This window comes from Nuphar pumila, chromosome 7, assembly GCF_984573655.1.
Source record: "Nuphar pumila chromosome 7, dmNupPumi1.hap1.1, whole genome shotgun sequence".
Lineage (NCBI taxonomy): Eukaryota > Viridiplantae > Streptophyta > Magnoliopsida > Nymphaeales > Nymphaeaceae > Nuphar > Nuphar pumila.
Window position 1 is genome coordinate 31,023,835 of NC_143255.1, and position 15,157 is coordinate 31,038,991.

General features: G+C 38.0%; 1 protein-coding gene across 1 annotated transcript; it reads right to left on the reverse strand.

The window, feature by feature from the left end:
- Positions 1-724: 724 nt before the first annotated feature.
- Positions 725-10,425, reverse strand: LOC149831755 (putative glutamate carboxypeptidase AMP1). The gene is made up of 10 exons (XM_090012208.1): positions 9,137-10,425; positions 6,198-6,440; positions 5,828-5,980; positions 4,885-4,953; positions 4,586-4,673; positions 4,366-4,449; positions 3,808-3,896; positions 1,464-1,577; positions 1,236-1,367; positions 725-1,138 (listed from the first exon to the last, which is right to left on the reverse strand). Exons 1-10 carry the CDS (start codon positions 10,118-10,120, stop codon positions 956-958), a joined length of 2,139 nt encoding a protein of 712 aa, XP_089868334.1. The 5' UTR covers positions 10,121-10,425; the 3' UTR covers positions 725-955.
- Between the last annotated feature and the right edge of the window lie 4,732 nt (positions 10,426-15,157).

The following is a 15,157-nucleotide window of genomic DNA, read 5'->3' on the forward strand; positions in this document are numbered from 1 at the left end:
GTGTAAGCTTATAATATTATATTGCCGATATTTGCACTTTTGCTCTTCCCCGTTTCACATGAACTCCCATTTTTGGTTCCCTTCCTGGGGACCTTGAGTTTAACCATTTGAGAGTGAGTCATACATCAATCTCCTTCAAGCTCCACCCACCTGAACTAGGGTTTCCCTCAATAAATATAGAAAGAAAAAACAAAGTGATGGATATCAGAATCGAAAAACTTGTAAAAAACCAGATTTTGTATCAGATTTTCAAATTACGACTTAAAATCCGTTTAGCCAACATCTGATTAGTCAGATCAGGTATTGACCACATCCAACCCGAATCAATACCATTTACATCGCCATCCTCCGGTGAACATATCAGATAATGTGATGGTGCCCTGCCAACTTCACGCAAAATCCAAGTCTCCATCCAGCAGATCTTTCACATCAGGAATTGACTGAACTCGACAAACCCAAAGGTTTTTCTAGTGTGCTCGATGCAGAAAAAATGAGAACTTGATTTCATTGCCCAATTGCAATCCCAAGATCCTGTTTATGTGTAAAATGCTGAGATTCTGAGAACTATCAAGCACAACCATACCAATATACACATAATAATCATACTGTTTACATTCATATAAGTTTATCTATTTTCATTACAACGCATTTCCTGTAAGCTGGCAACAAGGATTGAACAGAACAGAGTCAGACTGCTATTTTTCTTCCAGAAACAAGTGATACACTGAAACCAGAATTGGTTAAGCAAGCACCCTCATAACCACTCCTATACTGACATAATGCATCCTTAAGATTATGAACATCATCAAAACCCAGACATTGCAGTATGATACAACTTGTACTAAAAGAACTTGCATAATTACATAACTCATTCCCCCAAAATTGCCTGTGCAGGCAATAGCATGCACAAACTCACCTGCATATATGTGATGGTATGCTCTTAAAGAGTGAGGTCCTATGTGAGATCGCCTCGCAGAATACGAGCAGCTCGCTGAATGGCCCTACCCACCCTCCACACTTCATGTTGCACCAATGCATGTCCATCTTCCGTTGCCATCATCTGGGATTTCACAATGGCATCAGCTATTCCAGGAAAAAAATCAAGCTTGCTATCACTATCCCTAGAAGGACCATATACCTGTTCATCCAAAGTACACCATCAGGAAAACACGAACACAAGCATGCACAAATATGAACACATGCATCTGCAAGTATAGAAATGAGCTGATTATTACCAGATGCTTGAACCACTGTCTTCCTTCAAGTCCTTCAACATCCAAGAAACCTCTCTCTGCAAGCATGAGGCGATCGTTGAATGAGCGCAATCGGAGATTGCGTGCGACATCAACTGGGCACTTGAGCAATTCCTACACAAGAATTTTATTAGACTTATTTTGTGATACAAAAAAGAGATAAAAATTATACAATAAACAAAGACTTGTTGATTCAAATTTCTCACACACTTTTACTTCCTCTGCGGCTATGTTAGCAGCCTCAGCAAGTTCTTTGACTGCTCTTGTTATGGGCTTAAGAGAGACATCGCCAGCCAGAATTGTCTTCAATGCCTTTGTGTGATTCTACATGAATGAGATTATACACCATGTGAACATATGGAAAGTCCACTTGATTTTTATCCTCTCTGACCCCTACTCTTTTGGTAGGCTCTAAGAGAGGAATAAAATACATTTTGCAACAGATTAAATTCAAGACATCAATTGAACATTTTATAAAGATAATTTTGAGGCAGTAAAACGGACGAATTAACCAAAAAAAAATGAGATTCATGAAAGAAGGTAATCTAAACTCAGCAAAATATAGATGTAGAAGAGGGTTACTTAAATCTCAAAGGTGAAATTTTTGGGATTCTTTGGAAATCCATGGTTGGTACTATGTGATAAGTTATAATTTCCACAGGTTTTATATGCATGACTTTTCCGCCAAAATATTCTACTGTCAAATTTTCATTGCTTCAAGCTTTCATGTTTCAGATGGCATTCATATAAACGCCTAGGGTCATGACTTGTAATAAGATAGACAGACATATGACAAGGAAGGGAAGACGACCTGAACTCTATGCCCAGAACTCAACCTGTCACTGAATGCGAACATTAACAAAAAAAAATTAGAGATTCATGAAAGAAGGTATTCTAAACTCAGCGAAATATAGATGTAGAAGAAGGTAACTTAAATCTCAAAGGTGAAAATTTCGGGATTCTTTGGAAATCCATGGTTGGTAATATGTGATAAGTTATAATTTCCACAGGTTTTATATGCATGACCTAAGTCACATGGGTGCGGGTGCGGGTGCGGGAGCGGGTGCGGGTGCGGGGATTCGGCACTTCCAAAAAACCCGGGTGCGGCAAAATTTAAAAAAAAAAATATATATATATATATATATATATATATATATATATATATATATATATATATTTTTAAAAGGGGTCCGGGTTCCCCCAACGCGGGTCCTGGGCAAGGCATATTTAAAAGTCATCCCGCGTAATTACTCGGGCTTTAAAATCACCAGTCAATATTTTATTAGTTTTGACCTCTGTTTTCGTGACCGTACCGCCTCCACCCATCTTTTCTACCTTTACATTTTTAGATTTCTTTATGACATATAATAAGATATTTGGAGATTGTGTTTTGCGCTTTTTCCTTCTGGAAGTGGAGGTGAGACTAGTTGGGGGCAATTAGTTAGTGCATCACGTGAAGGAACTTTGGTTAGAGTCCCCAACCCTGGTTGGGTGCAACACTCGAGACATGTAAAGGGTTAGTGTGATGTGATTTGAAGTAATAAGGGGCAGCAGTGTTAGCTTTGCTAATTTGTCCCAAAGGCCGAATGTTGGAAGCAGCAAAGGATGAAAGGGGGAGATTGGTTGCGCATCAGAGACCGGGGCAGTAGTAGTGCAGGCACAGCAGGGAGCTTTGCAGGCGCAGCAGCAGCCTTGACCGTGAATGATTCTGGTGAAGAGAGGGAAGGTATTAGTCCGGCGCCTCAAAAGCTGTCTCGCACCGATGTGTTCCCCTTTAGGATGCCTCCCTTCTCCCGTTGTAACAACAGCCCCACCTTTTATAACAGTGAGGGCAGGTCGAGCGATTTATACGATGTCCCTGTGGTGCAGTTGCAGCAGGGCTGCAGGAGCTACTGCAACAAGGACTCTGCAACCTTTTCCTATTGCCTTCAAATCCCCAGGTATCAACTCTAAAACAACACCCCTTCCAAAACACCCTTTGCATTTTTCCGGCACCTCTGATTTGTCCAAAGAATCACCGTTGTACCATTTCATAGGGCAAAAAAAAAAGATGTATCAAAATGACCCTGGGTGCGTTGACCGCACCCAGGGTCGTGTTGACCGCACCCGGTGCCGCACCCGCACGCGCACCTGCGTCGCGTCGACGCGGGTGTGGCATCTGTTTTGCCGAGTCCCTGTGACATAGTGCATGACTTTTCCACCAAAATATTCTACTGTCAAATTTTCATTGCTTCAAGATTTCATTTTTCTGCTGGTATTCATATTAACGCCTAGGGTCATGACTTATAATAAGACAGACAGACAGATATGACAAAGGAAGACTACCTGAACTCTATGCCCAGAACTCAACCTGTCACTGAATGCAAACATTAACTGAGAAATACTCTGACTAGGTAGTCAACTAGTCTTTGGACTAGCCAATGCATTGACCAGTGCCAAGGTTATCTACTAATAAATGTTGCAATATTCTATGATAATAAATGCAAGGGCATAAAATAACACAAACTAACAAAGAACCAAAATTGTAATAATGCAAATATTATGATCACAGTACCTCCAGTTGAACTGCATACGAGAGATAGTCAAAAGGGAGGATAGGATCATCTGCAAGGCGAAGGGCTAAAAGTCCCCAAATTCCAGAGACTTGGCAAGTCAAAAAAAGTAAAAAACACAAATTAGCATAAGATTCCCTGGAGCTTTGAAGGTAATATAACTGAAGGCTTTCAATAACGCTAACATAATCGAAAAGTATAGTTCCCAACAAAGGCTATTAACTTATTGATTATATGCGTCATCTTTAATAGCAGATAACTAGTCAAGGGACACTGGAGTGCAACAATTCGAGGCACCAAACCTTGCTGGGAGTTCTCGGAGAAGATGCAGCCAATGTTACAACCTCGTTGAGAGTTTTTTTTTTTGGAAAAAAAACTTGCTGGGAATTTATGCTTCATTTTGGTGCACAGTCAACAAGTATAACTTATACACTATTTGAATTTAAGAAATCTAGACTTCAACAGTGAAAAGATGACAAGGCTTTACTTAGTTTTTATATGTTAAAAAGGTTGGTGATTTTATCGCATGTCATGAAACTAATATTCATGCAAAAAGTTACCTGCTACATGCCGGAGAAATAGCGGGTCACCAAACTTCTTGATCCATTCATATGAATCATATGCAGTATGATACACAGGATAATCTGAACTAATCAGAGCCAAATTTTGAAGAATACATCCGTCAGTTGCAGTACTTGGACATTTACCTTTTTGCTAAAATTAATAAAACCTAGACTAAAAAATGAGCCTCCAGAAAAACCACAGGTAAAGAGATGGGACCTTTCCCATAATATAGATCTACTGCAGGTATGCCTCCATGCTGCAGAAATGCAGCAAAATCTGAAGCTGTTCCACTGAGCCGCTCAATCTGCAAAAAATTAGTAGTGATCTTTCACCGTCATCAACTATACAGAAAAAGCTTACGCAATATCAATTGATAAGACTGGCAAATAATTCCACAGAAAAACAATATTTGGCAAACAATAAATCTTTAAGGCAGCTAATAAGATCACATTTAGTTTAAAAAAGATGGAACAAAGCAACTTCACGCCAAAAGCAAATCCTGTCAGCATTTTTACCTTGGCACCTCCATCTGATGCACTCCATGATTGATAAACATTCCCAAATTCAGCATCTGGATCATTAATCTGACGACAAGTCCAGTTTAATCACAATCCCCACTGTAAACATTTTCAACAACTAAAAACAACTTTTCTAGACAAGAACAAGCAGCCCTAATGTTCTAACCAAAATAACAATACCACTAAAAACATTTTCAGGGCGCTTTTGCTTCCTCAACAAATATAATGTTTCTATATTTGTTAATAATTTTCCTATTCAACATCTATCAATATCTTACATATTTATGCATCCAAGTCTCAAAATCAGCTTTCTACATATTAAGTATAATCATTGGTCAAGCCACCAATCAGATATAGACGGTTCACCAACCTTGATGTTGGACCCTAGCCTGTTCATGGCCCTCCTCTAAGTGGGTTTTAGCAGCTATCAAACTCACCCATAAAGCCTAGAGGCCCATAATGTGATCCAGTATCCTGCCATACCAGGTCTAGCTCCAGTGAACATTAACCCCATTCAAGCACATATTAAGGCCTCTGTTTGCGAGCATTGAATTGAAGGTGTCTTGTGGTTTCCCCTGGTGCTCTCATGCTCTCAGCTGTTTGGGAGCAGTGGTGTTGCCAAAATGCTGAATTAGGAATGGAGTTGGCAGCTCCAACAGCACATTCAACACCATTCCCAAGAGGATATTTTTTGGCAACTCCATCCTCAATGCCACATTTTGGCAACATATGGAGGCCGTGTTTCCACAATGATGTAACGGTTCCAAACAGATACTAAAATAAGAACTTATAAATAGCTTTTGAACAAATTCTAGGGCTCCTGATCTTCTACAATAGTCATCCCAACAAAAAGCCTTCTCATGCAAATATTGCTTAATAACTGCCGTACTAAATCCTCCTATGAAAAAATGATTAAGATGCATCTGAAGCTTTAATTCACCTGATTTGTAATTTCAATGATGAGGTTGTCCAGCTGGGGAGTTGCACCAGCAAAGAAACCAGGTCCCTGAACAGCACAGTCAACATTAAGATAAGCAACAGCCTTTGACACAAGGATATCAAGGTTTTGCTCTACCCATTCTGTTGATCCAATCTGAAACACAAATAAAATGAGAATTCAGTCTAAGAATCAAAATACCTAACAGGTTTGCTTTCCCTAAATTAGCATCCCAAACAAGATGATAGGCCAGCATTAGTTATATCTCTAGATTAGACCTTGTGGATTATACCAACCGCTGAATAAATGGGAGTACATGAAATTTTATAAGAGTGCAACTAAATATCAATTGGGTGCATAACAATAACCGTACCATTCCAAATTCTTCAGCATCCCAGCTGCAAAGGATAATGGTTCTTCTTGGTTTCCAGCCGTGGTTCAAGAGAATACTAAACCTACGGGCAATGTCAAGGAGTGCAGCAGTTCCACTGTTGGGATCTACAGCACCATATGTCCATGCATCCCTGTGATTTCCAAGGAGAACATAGCGATCAGGTTCCACAGACCCTTGTATAACTGCAAAAACATTTCCAATTGCTGCAATTGTCTGGTTCTCCTGAAACATGAAGCTGTGGTATCAACAACCAAATGACAATTATTTGCATAATTAAGCTTGAAACGACATTTCAATAGCACCGGCATAAATAGATATACTAAATATAATTATGGTAGACCTATGAGCATTTGAAAAGGAAATTTAAATGAATTTACATGATTTCATGTTGTTGGAATGATCTATAGGATCCAAGACCATGGCTTTTAGTGGCAATTTAACTAATGATGGAATCACTCATTTACGCATGCCCGTCCTAATTATAAAATAGTATTCTACCTTGTTTTTTATTATTCCAGCATTCCTATGCCCACTGGGTGTAGGATTCTGTTTTAAAGATCAAATACCATCCTATTCTAACCCTAGCTTTGCTGCCTAGACTAACGAGGATCCTACCCAAAATACTTCCACTTCACAAAGATCCATGATAATGCCTGTTTTCCACAATAAAGACTCAAACAAGCTAATAATCTCTCCTGCAAGCTACTATGGAGCTCAATCTTACTGTATTTCTCTCTCTACTTTATAAAAAAAATCAAATGGCCCTCAAGTGTTAGATAAATCTAGAATAGACATAACCACAGTAATGACTGTGTAACTTTAAAAGATAATCTTAGTGAGATAATGACTTGAAGTATGCCACGTTATATGGTTCATGACATTCAATTCTATAACATCCAATACACTTGTAAGTGTTGATCATAGTTTACCACAATGCCTAATAAAATCAGATGCCTTGAGGCAAAAATTCAACAAGTCTAACAACCAAGACACACAGAGAGGTCCAGAGACAGAAATATGCTTGATGACAATTACATCCATGATGATGACAGGAGACTAGTAATGCACAAATATGAAGGTAAATTTGGTGGAAAATTATTAGTTAGCTTGAATGGCCAGATTGGCCACCGTCAAGGAAGCGATATTCAAAGTAAGCTGATGCTTTATTTTTAATGACTATAACAGCCACATAACATTCAACCATATCCAACATATTTGAATGCCATATCCAGTAGAATGTACTCTGAGCTGGAACCTCATTATTGTCCATCCCAGAGATGGCACATTTCTTGATCTCATACACTCTTTTTTAAGTAGCTTTCAACTGGCAAGTTCCAGAATAAGGTACACTAAGATGGAGGACACGATTTGTGGGTGTAGTTATCAATGACCATAGTTGGGAGTCTTGGGACCACTTGCAACTTGGGACTCTTGAGTACTGTGGAGTCTGACTCAGATGACTCCACTAGAATAATGATGTCATCAAGAAATAAATGGATAGAAACTAAAATTCTCAGCACACACACATGCAAGCAAGCCATGGTGCACGACATCACCATATTCTGAAGCTATAAAAAAAATTGTAACATGTATGATTCCATAATACCATGGTTAATAGAAGCTTTTATCTACGTTGGGAGGCTCACTTTTTTGGAAACCAGAAACTAGTGCTTCTGAATCTTATCATACAAAGCATGCTTATGAGGACATCAGATTTTTAACATGAGAATCGACTTTACACTAAAGAAACAATATGTTTACATTATTAATGAGTTATGATTCCTACGGTAACACCACCATATTTTGATCTATTTTAATTAGTGTGAAGAGTAAATCTTAAATGGCAATATGTCGTTTATAATTTCTAAATAAGCTATGAAATTTTACAAAATTTCCTAATTCACTTCTTGCTTCTCTCTTCATGCCTACTTATAAATCCCTCATTTCTTGCTCCCACTGCTTCTCAATTCTGCACCCTCTTTGCCAACCTTGAGAATACCAAAAAAAAAAAATCCTCTAAGAAGAAAATTATGTGAAATATTATTATATGCAAAGGGCAATTTAACCAACATGCTCGTTTACTAGGCAACCTTCGAAGGTCAGACCAGAAGAGACCGACAAAGAGCCAACAAAAAGAAAGAGGAAGAAGCCAAAGAAATCATTTTACCATATCTCGCATGCACATTATTCATCCCCACCAAGAAAACAAGTTGTGGTCTGTCAACCAAATATCCGACCATCTTGCTTGAATTACGCTGCATTTAGAGAGGGAGAGAGCCTAAACACGACTATCCACTAAACCAGCGCCTCCCATCTCCAAAAATTATATTAAATTAATAAAAAATGAGAAAGGGGAAGCCATTTAACACTGCAGATGGTGGTCCCAGGGAAAAACCAACAAAATGGAAACTATTGTATCATGCTAAAATTCAACCGATTGTCTTTAGGATATCACCAAGAGACATGATGAATGACCAAAATAACCACTAAAGGAGAAACCAAGAATTCCTTTCGCTCACAGAACGAGTCCATTTAACAAAATCAGGAAGTAATGAAGCCTACATAGAAATCTTACTTGAAAATTAGTGGGGTACCATTACCAATAGTGACAGGTTGAGGCTATTATGGTCACTTGACATGACTGAATCCACCGATATCATAAAGGCAAAAAAAAAAAGGAAAGGCTTTACAATAGCATCTGATCATATGGACGACAAGAAAATGGCGAACAACGCATACAGACGAGAAAATCCGCCGTCATAAATCAAGATATTCAGCATCTTTTGTCATTATTTCCTTTACTTTCTACTGACATCTCAATGAAGAAAAAAGGAAAAATTAATGAGCACCATGAACACAGTGAAAATCAGAGAGAGAGAGAGAGAGAGAGAGAGAGAGAGAGAGAGAGGGAGGCTTACCGAATAAGTCAAGTTGACAAGAAGTGGCCCACTCCCAACCTTAACAACCCCCATCTCCAAGGCACCATCCCTCCACTCGAAGGGCACCTCGGGCCCCTCCAGGGCCTCCAGGATGGTCCTGGCGTTGTCAAAGGAGATGGGCAACGAGGGTATATTGGGAAACCTCTCTCCCACCTCCTTGTCCCTCAACCCCAGCCTCTCACCACCTTCAGCCCCACCCCAACCAGGCGTTAAGGGGTCCCCCAAACCTCTCATCACGGTCCCTCTCTCTATACCATCTCTCGGAAAGAACCCCCTGAGCCTCCCACCACCCTCCAACCCATATCTCTCCCTGCCGGTGTACAAAAGCACACCTACAGCACCCTCACTGTACGCTATCTCCACCACCCTCCCTCTGAAAACGTCCCCGTTTCTAGCAACAACCACGCATCCGCTAACGTTCACCCCCATTTCCCTCAACCTCGAATAGTCACCTTTCCTTCCATAATTGACATAGACCACCTTCCCCATTGCGTTTCCAGAAGGAGAGTAAGCATGGTACGGTTCTATAACCTCCCCAGAACGTTGTTCGTCTAGAGAGAGAGATTGGGAGGTCCCGTTGGGGAAGTGAATACTGAGAGATCTATGAGAAGGGTACGAGAGCAAAGGTTGGTACTCGACTACGTGGGTGTCAAGGCCTAGTTGACCGAGTTGCTCCAGGACGTACTGACGAGTCTTGAGGGCGTTTGGGGTGCCGGCGACGTGGGGATGGAGGGTGAGAGAGCGAAGGTAGGAAGAGATGGTGTGGTTGCTGGAGGCCTTGATGAAGGCTTGGTGGAAGCGGTGGGGTTGTGGGGTTGCAGACATTGCGGTTTGTGGTGCCTTGTGGAGGGTGTAGTATCCAAGGAGAGAGAGGAAGAGGATGAGAGCGACGGTTAGGGAGAAAGCCGGAGGGCTGATCTTGGTTGGGCCTTTAGGGGAGGCTAGTTGGATGTTCAGAGTCATTGATTCTGCAAACGGTGGATATGGGGTCACAGAAGAGAGAGAGAGAGAGAGTATGAATGTACCAACGAAGGAGTAGAGAAAGAAGAGGAAGGATGAGAGAAAAGAGAGAGAGAGAGAGAGAGAGAGAGAGAGAGAGAGAGAGAGAGAGAGAGAGAGAGAGAGTATGAATGTACCAACGAAGGAGTAGAGAAAGAAGAGGAAGGATGAGAGAAAAAGATTGAAAGACAACACGTTCCGGGCCGTCTTTCGTAAATGGGGTCTGAGGGTTCGTGTTGGTTATGCAGAGAGAGAGATGAGTATATGAATGTACCAACGGAGTAGAGAGAGAACAGGTAGGAAAGCTGAGAGACAGACTATATATAGATGTCAAATATATATAGAGAGAGAGTTTTAGACGTGCCGTAAATCAAAGCAGAGAGATAAAAGAGCCTGAGCTAGAGAGACATACGAAGGGAAGAAAGAAGCAGAACACAAAGCGTTGAGAGAGAAAAGAGAGAGAGGGACAGATACGTAATTATTGACGAAAAGGAAACCGGGTTGTAATGTGCCCTTGCTTTTGCATTTCTTATAATCTTATATTTTGCCAGAGAACAGTAAAAAGCGGAGCTGTCACGATGGAATCTCGCAATGCTAGTTGTTTTAATCAATCTTGTAAATGTGTTTAGCATGCTCGAATTAGTAGGAAATGAGCCTTAAATCATGTTTTTTCAATAAAAAAAAAATTAGATAAAAATAAGTATATTTACAACCATTGATTTTTGCATCACCCAAAAAAACCTGTACACAAGTTAAATTCCAGTGATTCAAATGTCGGTTTTAGCTAAAACCAATATGTACATCACATTCATGAGATCACTTGGGCCAAAAAAAATTTTAAAAAAAAGTTGCTAGGTGTTTGCACATGCAAACAATTGTTGTCGCGCCTCTTAACCCTTCAAGTAAACGCCTTTTTTTTTAGAATGAAGTATAGTAAACGCTCTCTCAGTTTTGTTTAAGGCAATTGCAAAAAATATTTTTCTGATAAATTTTAATGATAAATCACTAATGTCTTGTTGGAAAAATGCTAATATAGGCAATTAATTTTATGAAAGGAGCAGGGGCATGAATTCATGTGTAAGCATGCCATCATCTATGTTCATCCACGTATGCATGTATGAGCGAGAGAGAGAGAGAGAGAGAGAGAGAGAAAGATGTAATATTTAAGAAAGTCAAATCCTTCAAATAGGCCCTAATAGTTTATTTTTTAATAAGAATTTGGAAAATTCATCTATCATTTAAGTAAGCTGCATGCATTATCTATTGCGTATTAAAAGAGAAGGTGGAGCACCTATCATTACTAAATAAATATTATATTTATATATTTATTCATATATATCAGTAAACTTAATGCGAATTCAATATTTTTTCTTCATTTTTTTGTTTTTTATTATCATGAATTTCTTTTTTCTTGATTTGCTGAGTTCTTTCCTGATATTTTAAGATTTCCCTTTCCCGAATATCCGTGAAATGATATTTATGAGTCTGTTCTCTATTTATGGGTTCTAATGCATCGTATTATCTAGAAAACTTCCATGTAAGATGTGATATTTTATCAAGAAGAATAACCAGAATTTTCCAGTTTCTTTTGGATAAGTAGTTCTGTTCACAAAACAAAAGTTCCCTATCTCTATCTTCCGGTCTGCGGTCATTTGATGGTTGCCGTTATCCTGAGATCTTTGAGGGCTGCAAGCAAATAAACAGAAGAGTTTGGTTTTTTTTTTTTGCAAAAGAGTTTCGTTGTGCCTGAGATTTCGGTACGGAGGATTAGTTCGACGGATATCTGACACGTGTTTTGATAGTCGCATCTTTGCAATCATTGTGTGAAGCGTCTCATCTTCCCATCCGTACACGTGGCAGATATGTCACCATCGTCGGTTCGCTCTCCGGGCAGCAGCCCTGCGGTTCACTAGGGTCATGAACGGAAAAGAACCATTATGGGAAGAGTTTGACTCTCAAAATTACCGGAAGCGAGAAGCTCGTTTCTCCAAGGGAGAAGAACAGGGTTGGTAAACCAAAGGAGCAGCACGTGACTCGGTTCAGTTCAGCTGATATATTTTAAGTATAATATAAAAAAAAACATATATAAAAAGAGTAGGATGAATGAATGAAAAAATATATAAATAGAACATGAACTATTAAGTGTAATAAATAAATTAAAATATATTTTAAGCATAATATATATATATATATATATATATATATATGAAATAACATGAAATGTTTTTACATGACCCAATTCCTCTTTGGCTACGAGTTGAGCTTGAACATGCCATGTTCAGCTTGTTTACCAGCGTTAAAGGAGAAAACTGGCTTCTTAAATCACATCTTTTTCACGTCTCTTTGATTTCGATACTTGATTCTTATTGCTTCCTTTTTGTTTGTGTATTTTCATTTTCATATTTATTTATTTTTTGCTTTTCTCCTTGTTTTCCCTTACTTCCCACTCATATTCTCTTTGTTTCCCCTTGTTTTCTTAGTGTCATATTTTCATTTTTCGCATGCTTCCACATTCACTCCAAAACCAATCCCGCTTCATACTACTTTTTAACTTAAAATTAACAATACTTGTTAGCTCCTTAAATCACATTTTTCAAAAAAAAAAAAAACACAATCCAAAAACTGGTTCTTAACATTTGGACTATGTTGAATCCATCTATGAAGTTTGATTGGGTCAATAAGATCCACACCTATGATTTTTAGCTCCCATGAGGAGCCACAAACATACACATATATGGGGTTCATGTCTGTCACAAATCTCATTCTTGAGATATTTTTGGTGAGGGAATATATATATATATATATTTAAAATTAGAAAGGTCTTATCAAATTAAAAATAAAACTTGAAAAATATATTTTAAAAGAAAAAAAAATATTAGTTTGGATTGAAGATAAAGAGGATGACAAAATAAATAAAGGGCGTGTAGTTTTGGGGTGAGTTTTATGCTTTTATATTTAAAGAAGAAGCGTGCTTCTCTCACGTGGGTGGCATTAAATGCCTCTCTTGTTTTTTAAAAACTTTTTTTTCTTCAAAAAAGCAAGAGAAAGAAACGATGAACTTTAAAAACTTTTTTCTTAAAAAAACAAACAAACAGGGGACGCAATAAAAAAGATAAAATGTATGTGTTTTTTAATGTTTTAGGTAGGGATGCACAACACCCGTTTAAGCTAGGCTCGAGCCTACTTTGAAAAATAAATGAGCCTAGCTTGAACAAAGGTTTTGGCTCCGTACACGCAAACAACCTGTACACTATTTTTCTATACTTAACATAAAAAGGGCTGTCACTGTAGTGGGTGTCTTTGTATCCTCTTTGAAAAATGTCTTGGGTTCAATTCTATCTAGAAAAGAACTTTTAACACAAATTTAAAAAAAAATAATTTTTTTTTTTATAAATGTGTTAGCTCGACTTGAGCCGAGCCCAAGCATTGGCTGTTCAAGCTCAACTCAAACCCGGCCTATGTGCATCATTAGTTTTAGGTGTTTAAATGTTGATATAAACTCCCTGATCTTTCATCCATGGAGAGATGAAAGCTTCTAGTTCTAACAAAATTCAACTCCTCAACTTGACAGAATTTTTAAATAACTAAAACTTATCCAATCATAATATGAATCAGACATATGATCTATAATGTAAATACAAATAAACCCTAAATTTAAGAAATCTAAAAAACATTAAACTTAGCTAAACTTGATGGACCAGGATCAGATCTTGCTCTTGCCCCTGCATCAGTAAAGCAGCCGTCTACTAATACCTTGAACCTCCTCCTACCATATCATTGTGTATTATTCTAGATGAATTATAAACGAATCATCTTATGCTTATTTTCTAAGGAAAACATGGAGTAGGCGTCGGCTGATTTTTTTTTTATATTTACATGAAGAAACCACCCCTAGGATGAGAGACCTAGCCGCACTGACTCTGTCTACAATACTTATGATTATTGTGTAACACCTTGAGATTTTAACTAAAAAATACATGTAATTTTTTTTTATCACAGCTGAATAATCAACGTGGACTTTGGTTAAATATATGAGACATATTATATTTCTGAAGCACACACTTTCAATCATTCATAAAGAAAATATATTTAAATATTAAATGATCTACCTTAATTACCAAACCATCCACACATTTGTCTAAATGTTGAATTAAATTTAAAAATATCAACTAATGTTTCAATAAAATTTCACAAATAAACCTCGAGATCTCAAAATTATCAGTCTCGCACAACACCCCTGCAACAACCTGCATCTGCTCTATCAAATCACACATTACCTAAAAATATTTTATTTTAAAAATGTGAGACTTTAGAGAGTCTCAATAAAATTCATACAGATAATGCAAATATACAATACACTAAGCTTGCATAAACATGTATCACTCACATCATACAAAAGTCAATATTAACTATTCAACTGAATCACTAAACAATAAAATTGAAGAATTCATATTACTAAGATAATTCACAACCATAATATCTTATTTAAGGCATATATAACAATAAAATATTTCAAATCCAAAATATCTTATCACATGCATACATCACATAAACATATGAACATATATAAGATTGCATAAAAGTAAAGTGAGCAATTATTTTAATATTTCACTTGTTTATAGGTTATCTATTAGGTATAGATAGGCTATTACAAAACATGCTAAGACCACTTGGGTGTTTATTATGCTCTGTATTTTAATTTTTTGAGTATCTGACTGAGTCGTCCCTCAGGAGCGGTGTTACACTAAGAGAAATTTCCTGGGGCATAGCGTTGAGTTATAACAGATCGATCATAAATTCGTGCAGAAGACTTCTGTACATGTCAACTTAGAACAAACATTTGGTAGTCCTGCCCCCCGAACCTCTCTTGACCGAGGACCATCGAGGTATTACCCCTCGAAGCGAAGAAAGAAGGATTCAGAGAGTTTATACCGCCTACCTTCTCTAAGGTAAACAAATGACTATTCCGGTTAAGTATACCATACTAAGACATACCCAAAA

Excerpts from the sequence above, each read along its gene's own strand:
- LOC149831755 (XM_090012208.1), bottom strand. The coding sequence starts at position 10,120 with ATGACTCTGAACATCCAACTAGCCTCCCCTAAAGGCCCAACCAAGATC. Across the intron at positions 6,441-9,136 it reads TTGTCAACTTGACTTATTCG|GAGAACCAGACAATTGCAGC; the intron begins GTAAGCCTCCCT and ends TTCATGTTTCAG. Across the intron at positions 4,674-4,884 it reads CATCAGATGGAGGTGCCAAG|ATTGAGCGGCTCAGTGGAAC; the intron begins GTAAAAATGCTG and ends AATTTTTTGCAG.